The 12,137-nt window shown below is 44.6% G+C and overlaps 1 protein-coding gene across 1 annotated transcript in view; it reads right to left on the bottom strand.

The window, feature by feature from the left end:
* Positions 1-11,816, bottom strand: part of NUFIP2 (nuclear FMR1 interacting protein 2) — a 31,335-nt gene extending 19,519 nt beyond the window's left edge. The window contains exons 1-2 of the mRNA XM_004605011.2: positions 11,262-11,816; positions 4,864-6,582 (exon numbers count right to left, since the gene is read on the bottom strand). Coding sequence (XP_004605068.1) covers positions 4,864-6,582; positions 11,262-11,544 — 2,002 coding nt within the window. The 5' untranslated portion in view covers positions 11,545-11,816. The remainder of the gene's footprint in view (positions 1-4,863; positions 6,583-11,261) is intronic.
* Positions 11,817-12,137: the final 321 nt, after the last annotated feature.

Below are 12,137 nucleotides of genomic sequence, written 5' to 3'. Positions count from 1 at the left end.
GTATACTGGGTTTGCTACGTTAGATTCCGTTTTGGTGTCTTTTGGGGGGGATGGGGCTTGTGATCTTCCAAATGTTCTCCATTTGAGCTAGCTCAAACTTATTTCTGTGTACTCTTAAAATGTTTTCATAAACTTAAAAGATACTATTTCTGGGCAAGAGCGAATAGTACAGTGGGTAGGATGCTTGCCTTGCAGCTGATAAAGATTAGATCCCCACCACCTCATGTTGTCACCATGATCCTAGCCAGAAGCGAGCCTTGAGTAGTCAGAAGTAAACCCTGAGCACCGCTGGGTGTGCCCCCCCCCCAAGATCTCTTGAATTTTTGCCATTTTGAGAGAAAAATGACCTAGAGGATCTACCTCACCTTAAGTAATGGTACCACTACTTTAATATTACTTGAAGTCTTTATTTTGGGCTAGGAACTATACCAGATGCTATAACACCAAGTTACATCCCTGGCCCAGTCTTAGTTCTCTTGTTTTCCCTTTACGTTTAATGCCAGGGATCAAATCCAAAGCTTCTTAGATACAAGGCAAGTGCTTTACTATTGTAGCAACATCCCCAGGTTTCTAAAAATGTTAGCAGCAAAATACATCAAAAGCAAGAGAAAAATCCCCCAAACTAAATCTCATCATTTCCATTCTATGCCTCATTTCATCCTCACTTCAAATCGACGCTTGTACTGAACACTTAGACTATTAAAAGTATCTACATTACTTCTAAAACTACTAGCAATTAATGTTTAATCTAAAATATGCACATTCCTATTGTCCTGATAAAATGTACACTCCTACCTATTTCCAAATCAAGTTGTTAAAGGGTTCATTTTTAAAGCTAGAAGGTGTACATGGAACTTTTAGCTCTAAGCCTAAGTTCAATTTACTTATTAAGAGATGACTATTGACCGGGCCGGAGCGATAGCAAAGCGGGTAGGGCATTTGCCTTGCACACGGACGACCTGGGTTCGATCTCCGGCATCCCATATGGTCCCCCAAGCACTGCCAGGAGCAATTCCTGAGTGCAAAGTCAGGAGTAACCCCTGAGCATCGCTGGGTGTGACCCAAAAAGCAAAAAAAAAAAAAAAAAAAAAGAGATGACTACTGAACATTTAAAGATTACTCAATGGACTGAGTGCATGCTGACTGCATGAGACCTGGGTTTGATCCTGAGCAGTATTTGGTTTCCAGAGCAGCACCACCAGGAGAGAGGCGCCCTGAGCAAAGTTGGACAAGGCCCAAAGAAACTAAAGTAAAATAAAATAAAGACTTCACTAAAGGACTAAGCAAATAATACAGCTGGCTCTTAAAGGATAGCTTAATAAACTTAACTGATCACATTCTTTCAGATGACAAGAACAAAAAAGCAGTATTTCCGTTAAAAAAACTTCAGATCTTTAAAAGGTGTTCTTGTTATCTTTGTAATTCAAAATAAAAAAGATTTGGGATGGGGTGGAGTTGGAGCCAGCAGCCAGTGGTGCTCAGGCCTATTTCATGATTTAGTAGCCCATCTACATTTGGCAGATATTCAAAGAATTTGGTTCAAACTTAAATGATTATTATCTACTATTAATCTATGAAGAGAAAAGAACTGATAAAGGTTTTCTGTTTGAGGGCCATACATGGCTGTGCTCAGGGCTAACTCCTGGTAGACTTGGGGTAATAAGTCTGGCCCCAAACTGATACCAATTTATTCTCAACAATATTCAATTACAAGTTAATGCAACTTATTAAAATTCTTCAGTAACATCATCAGGGCCAGAGTGATAGTATAGCTTTTGCCTCACATGTAGCTGACCAGGGTTTGATCTCTAGCACCCAAGCACTGCCAGGAATAACCTCTGCGCATTGCTGGAGTGACCCCAGAACAAATAACAAAAAAGTAGCAGCTATGTGAGGGTAACTAATATCACTGATTCCATATTCAGTTCATCTACAGACAAAATGCATACACAACAGTGTCGATTTTAGAAGGCCAGCATATGGGAATCTACCCGCTCATATTTCCTAAGTAAAACTACTTCATTAAATCAAAAAGATCTCCAATTCTCTGTATAAAACTCAAAAATTCTCCTAATGGAAAAATTTGTTCCAGAATATTTTGTGGATAACTGTTAAAAAGAATACTTGGCAACCAGGGAGATCCTCTCAGGTTCACACAAAACTACTTGTAGGAAATAACTTAACATTTTCCAAATAACCCTTTCTGAAAGGCCAAGAAGGGAAGAAAAGAAACATCCAAAAGCACTAAACTCTGCTGGCAGAATTTAAGTTGTGAGACCTGTTACTTCTATAAACACATCCAGCTTTTGAATAATTCTTACTTATTTAACAGCCTGGGAAAGAAGAATTAATAGCTAATCTGCCAGGTTTCTATTACTTCAAATCCTAAACTCTTCTAAGGCAAATCAGTCACAGCTGGCAGTGGTATGGGGATCATATACTGAACCTGGGGCTTCTGTATGCACTCCAGTTTTGTGTTCTCCCTCCAGTACTTCCACTTTTTACAAGAAGAAAGAGCATACTTAATATAAATTTGTTTTGTATGCTTCCCCCAAATCTCATATACTATCTCTTCAACAATTGCATGACTGCCTAAGATACACTACTGTAAGACATGTGTATGAATAGTATATTAATTGCATGAGGGAATGGATTGTTAGGAGAATGGCAGGAAAGTGTAGAAAAACTGTAAACTACTGTTCTCCAAGTGTATAAATATCATTGAACTTCATTATATGCATTAAGGATTTAAATTAGCAATGCTATCGAGCAAAATTTTCTACATGATGCAAACCACATTCTAAGAAAATTCAAAGTTTCTGGGCCTGAGTGATAGTACAGTGGGTGAAGCATTCGCCTTGCATGTGGCCAATCCAGGTTAAATCCCTGGAATCCTATATGGTCCCTGGCACCACCAGGACAAACCCCTAAGCATCTATAGGGTAGAGCCCAAAAGTCTGTGTCCCCCACCCCCCCCTCCAGCCCCAACAAGAAAGAGGTGGGAGGAAGGAGTGAGGGAGGCAGGAGAGAGATTTCTAATGAAACTTGAAAGCTATCTGGCCGAACTGGTTGTCTAGCACACAGCTAACCCAGGTTTGATCCCCGGCGTCCCATATGGTCCCCCAGCACCGTCAGGAGTAATTCCTTCCTGAATGCAGGAGTAACCCCTGAGCATCGCTGGATATGACCCAAAAAGGAAAAAAAAAGTTATCTGGGTTTTAAGGTAATTAAGGTACAGACTCTGGTCTCTACAACAGTAACTGTACTTGCCATTACAGTTTGTATTATTTTCTAGCTATCATTTGGCATCCATTATTCCTTAAGAGAATAAAATACTTTTGACACTTCATCTTAAGGAACTATTCAATAAAAAATAAGACTCATTTTAAACAAATTGGAATTATCGATTGAGTTGCTAATGCTGACACAAAAAGCAACGGGGGCTGGAGAGATAGCAGAGTGGGTAATTGCATGAAGCCAAGCCAGGTTCAATCCCCAGCACAACATCTAGTCCCCCAATCTCTTTCATGAAAGATACCAGGTGCAAATTAAGAGTAAGTCCTGAGTACAGCTGGGTGTGGCCCAAAAATCAAATCAAATAAAAGCAAAGAGGTAACATGTTCAAATGATTTTTAACTCAGGAGATTGCATGCTTTTAAAATGTGTCTGGGTCACAGTGAGAGCTCCAAGAGCTATAACATGCTTTGCATTTTTTAGGCCCTGAATTTAATATTTAGCACCACTTTCCCCTGGTCCCCACCTCACCCCTAGTTATCAACAGTAATAGTCCTGTTGGTGCCAAGCACAGCTGGTAGGTTGCTATTTAAAGCACACACAAGCACAAAAAAGCACAAGAGAACAACCCAAATGTATAGAGTAACTATGGTATACAATACTGGATAATTCAGTGGGCCTGAGCACGTTTTTGCATGCAAGAAGGCTAGCTTCAGAGTTGCTCAAGAGCACTGTCAGGTGGTCCCAAAGGTTCCCCACCTCACTCCCCCAAAAAGCTGTGGGATATGAGGCTAGAGAACTAGCTTAACAGGATAAGCATGTGCTTTGCAAACTGGACAGGCCTGGGGTTTGATCCCAAGCACTACATTTCCCCCCATTCCTCATAAAAGAGTAGTTGTGGCATATACATAATGGATACTAATATGTAACTAAAAGATGAAATTTTGCAGTTTACTGTGACTTGAATACAACTGAAGGTTATCATAATCATGAAATAAATCAGAGTACCAGATAATCATATTCATCAAGGGAATAGACAGTACCAAATGACAAACCTTTGACCTTTGACTGTAGATTACCAAGCAGAGGAGGGAGTAAGGCACAAGAAAAAGCCAATCAAAAGTGATGAAACTGGTGGAGGGTCTTAGGCACTTTGGTGGCAATGAAGGTGCTATTAGTATCTACATCAATATTAAAAGTTAATGACATTGCAACCACTTTACCTAAACTATGAAAATAAAACCTACAATTTCAAAGCATGTAAATAAAACATGTGTTCCTAACAAAATATTCTCCTACATATGCTCCATATTTAGGAAAGTATGTCATCACTCTAAGCACAGACCCCCTACCCTTTTGCAGAACCTCATAAATGCCAACCCAACAGCTACATCTCCAAGCCCCACTTTATTCTCTGAACCAGATTATTCTTGTCTATAATATAAAAAGAAATGTTAAGTGAGAAAAATAAATATTTCTTTAAAATCTAACCACTCTATATTTTCAAGACCCTGAATGAAGTAATATCCACAACATTACTCTCAACCAAGACCTTTTATAATAATGCCTCAAAATTCAAACAGCTAACAAATGTGTATTAAAAATTCATATAGGAAACAAGTAAGTTACCTTTAGTGTGATATACAATAGCAGCCCTCAGGTCAAAAGAACCCCAGCTATCACTTCTTTCTAGGCCTCTCTGGTATCTTTGTTCTTTGGAGGAGCCTAACAAAATGTTCGTAGGAGAGGCCAGAGGATTTTGATTTTCTATCTCGTAGTCCTTTGAGAGAAACACTAAAGCACCTTGACTACCGGTGTCTGCTTTCTGCAGGTCACCTATATGACTGGGTTCCAAGGATAAGGCTCCACTCTCACTAGTAGTCCCAGATTTTAGAATGCTACCCAGAACTTGAGAACTAGTCCGTTTTTCCAACTCATATGCCTTGGGAAACACAGGATGCTCAGTTCCTGAGGGAATTATTTCAGCAGCACCCTGTGAAACCAAAGTGGCAGGATATTCCCCTTGAAATGTCACCTCCATTACTTTATGATCAGATGACTTCCCAATAACAGTCTCAGGGCCAGCACTGGGTTCATTTATAAATGATAAACCCCACTGATTCTGGAAGATATCTCCCAGGTTTTGCTGATCTGTTTGTGAGGGCAGATCCACTTGTGCGCTGCTTAACAGCACAGTTTGCATATTTGAAGGGTAGATAAAAAGGCTAGACTTAATTTGTTCAACAGCTGCTGATGTCAAACTCATGTCCTGGAGAACTGAATCAGTTCCAGAAGAGATGGGTGTTAGAGTATTAGCAGCAGTAGTTAGCAGTGGCTGACCCTCTGGAGAATACACACTTGCATCAGTCCCTGCTAAAACAGGCCCATTAGAAAAACTGGCCGAAGTAACAGATTTCAGCGCTGACATAGGAACCTGGGACAACCGACTTGAAGATTGGGTCTGAGTTTCCCCAGTAGATGATGAAGAGGATGAAGATGAAGGTGACACAGAAGAGTTTTGTACTGTTTTGTTGAGGTTTTCTTTAACTTTGCTTGCATAACTTATTTTAGGAACTATTTTAGCACTGCTATTGTCCACTGGAAAAACTGGAGGTGGTTTAAACAGGGTCCATGAGTCCTCTTTGGAGGTAACAGAAGCATGCTTTCCTTTGGGCCGATCATCAAACTTTTTGCTGCTCACACCAGGTTTAATATCAGAGCTTTTCCGTAGCATATCACCCATAGCAGGTTTTCCTCTACTTGTCCCACCAGGCCCAGTTTCATACTTCCAAATGGGCTTTGAACCATCTACTCGATTTCCCTTTTGCTCACTGCAATCAGGCTTGAAAGTTTCAAGTCCCTGTTTTAAGGTTGGGATGCTGGCCTCTTGCATTATTTTGTCCTGCACTAAATTAAGGTTTTCACAACCCTTGGCACTATTGCGCCTAGCTTTCCTTTTTTTAGGAGTAGTATATCCACTCTCAGATCCACTACCATCATTATCTGCTCCTTTGCCCATAAAACCATTAGTAATATAGCCAGAATTATTTGTTACAACACCATTTGGAATAGCTACAGTATCAGTCTTGTCTACAGACTGGCTCTCTCCAGATTTATTTTCGTAAGATTTTCCATTCTTTTTGTCCATACTGGTTTTCTGAATAAAATTCCGGGTTTTAATTCCTGCTTTCCCAAAAGTGCTGGTCTTTACAGTCTGCTTCAGGTTAGTGTCTACAACCTGTTGGTTGCCATTGAGGACCCTAGAAATAGGGTTGGTAGATTCTTCAGAACTCAGGCTCTTTAAAGTTATTTCTTTGTCTCCAGCATTACCATTCAGTTCGCTATAGCCTGGAGAAGAAAAAAAAATTTTTAATTACCTTATATTGCAGTATTTTAGACCATTTAAGGTAAGTTTATGTACTGCCAGACAGTTATGAGCACATTTTATTTTTTAAAATAAACTATGAAGAGGGAGAGGCTGGACAGAGTATAGAAGGTAGAAAACATGCCTTGCACATAGCCAACCAGAGTTCAATCCCTGGAGCCAGGAGTCCCCCTTGCCCTGCCAGGAGTAAGCCCTGAGAACCACAGGGTATGGACTAAACCCTCCACAAAAAAAAAAAAAAAACCAACTACATAAAGACATTTGTTAGCCCCATTTTACAGATTATGACACTACAAAGCAAAGAGAATGAACTGAGCTGGGATTAAAATTTAAGTCTGTGCGGGGCTGGAGCATAGCACAACTGGTAGGGCGTTTGCCTTGCACTAGGCCAACCCGGGTTCGATTCCCAGCATCCCATATGGTCCCCTGAGCACCTCCAGGAGCGGTTTCTGAGTGCAGAGCCAGGAGTAACTCCTGTGCATCGCCAGGTGTGACCCCAAAATTAAAAAAAATAATAATAAAATTTAAGTCTGTGGCCAGAAAGAACATGACCTTATTCATAAGCAACACCCATACCACTTCTCAAAACCAACCTACCCATCATTTTCATAAGGGAGTTATAAAATTTTATTTACAATTAGGAGAAGAGCTACCCTCTGGGCAAAAAGTTATATTGACACAGTAATTATCACAGGGAAAGTATCATAAAGAAAGCAAATATTCCATTTCTATAGAATCATTAATGACAGTGGACATCACAAGCATTTCTACTGCATTCTGTAAAACCAAATTCTAACGCTTAATTAAAAAAATAATTTATTTTGACATTTCTCAAGTCATTAGATCATACAATCGATGTATGAAACCAAAATACTTATCTGCCACTATCTCTAACCCTTAAGTGTGTCTTCATTTTACATTTGTGTTAACAGACTGGGAAAAATTCAGTAACTTTCCCAAGTAATTTCCCAAGTGGAAAAAACTAGAAATCTGAACTATACTGTTTCAAACACCTGATTTCCTATCAGTGCCTATCCAAATAATGCAGTAAGGAAATATTCACAATCAAATTTACCAAATAAAACACCTAATTTAAAAATTCCAATTTAATTTCATTCCTTTTTATCGCCACAAAAAGCTCATGCCATAGGTGATTCAATTGGGTCTGTAATTCTGTAATTCTTTAAGTTGTTTTAATTTTTAATATGGTAAATATCTATATATATACTTGACATCAAAACTTCAATACTTTAAGGTTGAAAAAAGATTTAATATTTTAAAGGTTTGAGAACTATTTTTGAAATATTTTAATATGGAACAGAACCTAACCTGGAAAGATTCACAAGGTTTACTATCATCATCAGAAAAGCAGGAGAACTACTGAAAAATGAACATGGGGCTGGAGAGATAGTATAGTGTTGGTAGAACTTGCGTTACACAGGGCAGATCTTGGCACAAAAATTTATGACTGAGTATTAATAAAAGGTTTTAACTTCTGAAGCTGAGTCAAGTTCTATAAGCAGGGCAAGATCATTGTTTTGCTTATTTCTTTAAAAGTTTTTTTCTTTTGAAAATGAGAGGATACCTACACTCAACATCTTAAAACAGGTATGTCTGCTCCTGTACAATTCTAAACCAAAGAGAACTATTTAATATGCTGACAGGCTAAAATAAAGTTTGTACCATTGGGACTAATTAGTCCTAGGATTTTAGATTTAAGGTAATCTGTATTGATCAAAAAATCCAATGTCCAACCTAAACTGGACCAAAAATCAGGACTTTTAAGTGAACTAGAATTTTTCCTAGTACTACTAATATTTTGTGGCTTCATTATCAGAAATCACCAATGTACACAGTTTACAGTCCACTATATTTCTATCCCAAGACTTACCAAAACTGCTTAGATATTTAACGCTATATGAATTTCCCTCATGGTAACCTTGGCTCACAAAACCTCTAGTTATCTCTCTTCCAAGTTAGTATTTAAGAAAAACGAGCAACAAAAACTTAGGGAGAACTCAAAGGACTCTCAGTCTTATTTAGTATAAGCATCTAACTCCAAAAGGTGTTAGCAAAACTTGAGTCCTGAATAATCTACTTTTGAATTAAAAACTGAAAATACCAAGCAAATTGGGTCCTCTCTCACGCCCTCTTCTGGATAATAAAAAGTTATTTAGGTTTGTGGGCAATTATAGCCCACTACAATATTCCAGTTCCATTTCATAAATCCTCTAGTTTTCTTAATTAGCGGTGTCTGTTGAAACAAAAATACTATTAAGAGGACTATACATAAAAAGTTTAATTTGCCTATTTACATGTTTTCGAAATAGCTAAATCTGTTTTCCACTGAGGATGAAAGAAAGCCACTGTAGGTGGTTTGGGGGATGTTGTATGTAAGGGAACCCAGCTGGAGTCTTAACACCTGAATAACAAAATATACAAATTTTCCTTTTTATTGCTTTATATTCTAGATAGTTAAAATTTTCTTAATTCAAAGTTGAAAACGTCCTTATGTGAAAAAAGGTCTAGCTGTTAGAAGTGTCTATACAAAATTCCTAAGTTTAATTAAACACAATACATTTGTGTTCGTTCCTACTCTACTGCACACCATCAGTCTCCACTATCCCCAAAATGGAAAAGCTGACATTCCAATTTCAGTCTTCAAATTACATTAAGTCTACAACAGAAAAGCAGTTTTTCTACCGCGCTCAATGACTCCATCAAAAGCGAATCGCTTCATTTCAACGTTCACTTTCTCCCCATCTCCTTAAGTTTCAGTTTAAGAACACTTCTTTTCAAAAATCTGTGCGGCCATAAGCATTTTCGGCCACTTCTTTTAAAAATGTTTTCAAAAACTACTTTTACCCGCAATTTAACACCGGTTAAAAAGGGTTTGGGAGCAATCTCAGCTTTAAAAACAGGGATACCGTCCTTCTAACAGAGCAGTCTCAGCTGAGGAAATAAGGTTGAGAACTACCTCATGGGTGAGCCACCTCAGATCACCCTAAAGGGCAAGAAAAAAAAAAAGTAGTACGTTCCCCCAACCCCCCCCCGCGCCCCCAATCTTCACACTCTCCGTCATCCAATCGAACATTTAAAAAATAAATAAAAAATCCCTCTCCTCAAAACCCTGACCCGAGTCTAGATTAGAAGGTCTGGAGGTGGGGAGAGGAGCTAGAACAAGTTTGGGGGTTAGGGGAGGGGGGTGGTGACTATGAACTAGAAGGGAAGGGCCCAAATCGAGGGCCTGAGAGGCGGAATCGTGAGCGAACCTGGCAGAAGACGAGGTTCCTGTGGCAGAGAAACTCGTGACCGGGGAGCCCGGTTCCCGCTGGGTACCCCACCCGGCCTTCAGGCACCGCCTCTACGGAAAATGTATCCCCCACCCCCAGCCCTCCTGGCCTGAGAGCTCGGCCGCCGCCGCCCGCGGCCTCCTTCCCGCTCCGCTTCGAGGCCGGCTCCGAGGCCGGCTCCCCGCCCGGCCGCCCGCCGCCCGCCGCCCCCGGGAGCGGGAAAGCGGGCCGCAAGGCGCGCGGGGCCGGGCGCAGGCCGCTCCCCTCGTGGCCGCGGCCCTCCCCCACCCCAACCGCCCCCGCCCCTCACCCCAGGGACCCGCCCGGGGCCGCGCGGCCGCCACCGGGTTACACAACCCGGCGGGCGACGGGGGGGGAGGGGCGGCCGCGGGCCACACGGAACCCCCCGTCGGGCAGGCCGGTGGCGGGGAAGCGCCGGTGGGGGAGCCCGAGTCCCCCGCCCCCCCCCTGCAGCGGCCTCGCCGCGCCGAGCGCCCCTCAACACCCTTCCCCCCTCCGCGCCGCCGTGGGCCGGAGTCGGTGACAGGAATCGGCTTCCAACATGGCGGACAGGAAGCGGCCCCGCGAGGAGGAGAGAACATTCCAGCCGCGCCGGCTCTGGGGGGAGCGGGCCCGGGGCGCCGGCCCCGAGCGGAGCCGCGGGGTGGGGGCGGGGGGCGGCGGCGGCCGGCGCCCACCTGGAGCGCGGAGATGGGTGGAGTGGGGGGAACGAAACTGACCCCGGCGGCGCGGGGTCCCCCGGCCCCCCTAGTCCGGGGAACCCCAAGGCCACAGGTGGGCTTCGGGCGGCGGGTGAGGGAAGACACTTCCTCAACTCTCCCCACCTCCCCTGGCCTCGCCGCCTGCAGAAGGGTCTCGCGACACCACCCTGTGGAGACTCGCTAGGCCGCCCCGAGTTCGGCCCGCAGGGCTGAGGGGCTCGCCTCACCCCTCCTCAGCACCCCCCCCCCCCGAGAAGGTCCCTTCAGGGCGGCCGCGAGGCGACCGCGAGGACGGCCCGAGCCGGCCGAGACTTTCAAGGCCGCCCGGCCCGGGGCGCCCCCAGCCCGGGCGGGGGCCGGGAAGGTCACACTGGCCTGCTCGGGCCTCTCCCATGCTGAGGGGAAGGTTGGGGCGCTGCAAGCCGCGTCCTGGCCCCGGCCGTGAGGGAACGAAAATGGGGGGGGGGGGCTCCTCAGAGGCGCGGGGCAGGCCTCGTCCCCCACAACCCCCCCCACACACACACCCCGACCCCGCCGGCGCTTTCCAGCCCCAGCCCCAGCCCCACCCCCGGTCGCCCCTGCCCCCCACTCCCGTTCCCCTTCCCCCACTCGTCCTCCCTCCCAGACCTGTTTTCTTCTTCGGCGTTTCCTGGTGCTGCTGGAGGGCGTGTTTCTGCTCATGTTTCAGCGGCTTTGGCTGGGCCTTGGGGCTGCCCTCGGCTCCATGCTGCAGGTACTGGTGAGGCTGCTGGTGATGGTGGTGATGGTGGTGGTTGTGGCTGTGGTTGTAGAAATAATAAGGGTGGTGGTGGTGCGGCTGCGGCTGCGGCGGCTGCTGCTGGGGGTGATGGTGCGGATGGTGGTGGCTGTGATGGTGCTGAGGCTGTGGCTGGCCGGACTTCTCCTCCATTGAAAGCGGCTGGGACTCCCGGGCTGAGGCTGCGGGCTGCTGCACCGTCAGGATCTGAGGCTGCTTCTCCGGGCTCGCTCAGTATATCTGAGCGCGTCTCGCCAGCGCACTGGTTAAGCGAGCGATACCGCGAGATTGGCAGCCGCGCTCCAGCAATCAGGAGCCACGCTGCGCCGCAGGCCCCGCCCCTAGCCCAAATCCTCTTTCCTTTCCCCTCCCTGCGCCGCTGCCTCCTGGCCAACGCCACTTACCCTGTGCAACCTCACAGGGCCGGGCCTCCAACGTCAGCACTATGGCTCTCTCTTCTATCGCTTTCTCTCCTTCACCGCGCAGTCTGCGAACCGCACTTTCTACACTCCTCGCCGGCAAGAAGATCCTTTCGAGAGGAGCAGATTCCACTGGCTCTGGGAGCCATCTGTTGGTGTTGCACCTCCTAGAATCTCCTAGAATCTGTTGGCTTTTTTTTTTTTAATGCTTTTCCGGGTAACCAGAGGGGAAGCTCGATTCTCTTAACCCTGAGACCACTAAATGGGCAATACAAAAAGAGGAAATAAATACATTTTTAAGAATACAAGAGCTTCACAATCCAGTAG

Source organism: Sorex araneus, chromosome 3 (genome assembly GCF_027595985.1).
Source record: "Sorex araneus isolate mSorAra2 chromosome 3, mSorAra2.pri, whole genome shotgun sequence".
NCBI classification, from domain to species: domain Eukaryota; kingdom Metazoa; phylum Chordata; class Mammalia; order Eulipotyphla; family Soricidae; genus Sorex; species Sorex araneus.
The sequence above is the reverse complement of the archived record's forward strand: the minus strand, read 5'-3'. Positions and strand labels throughout refer to the sequence as shown.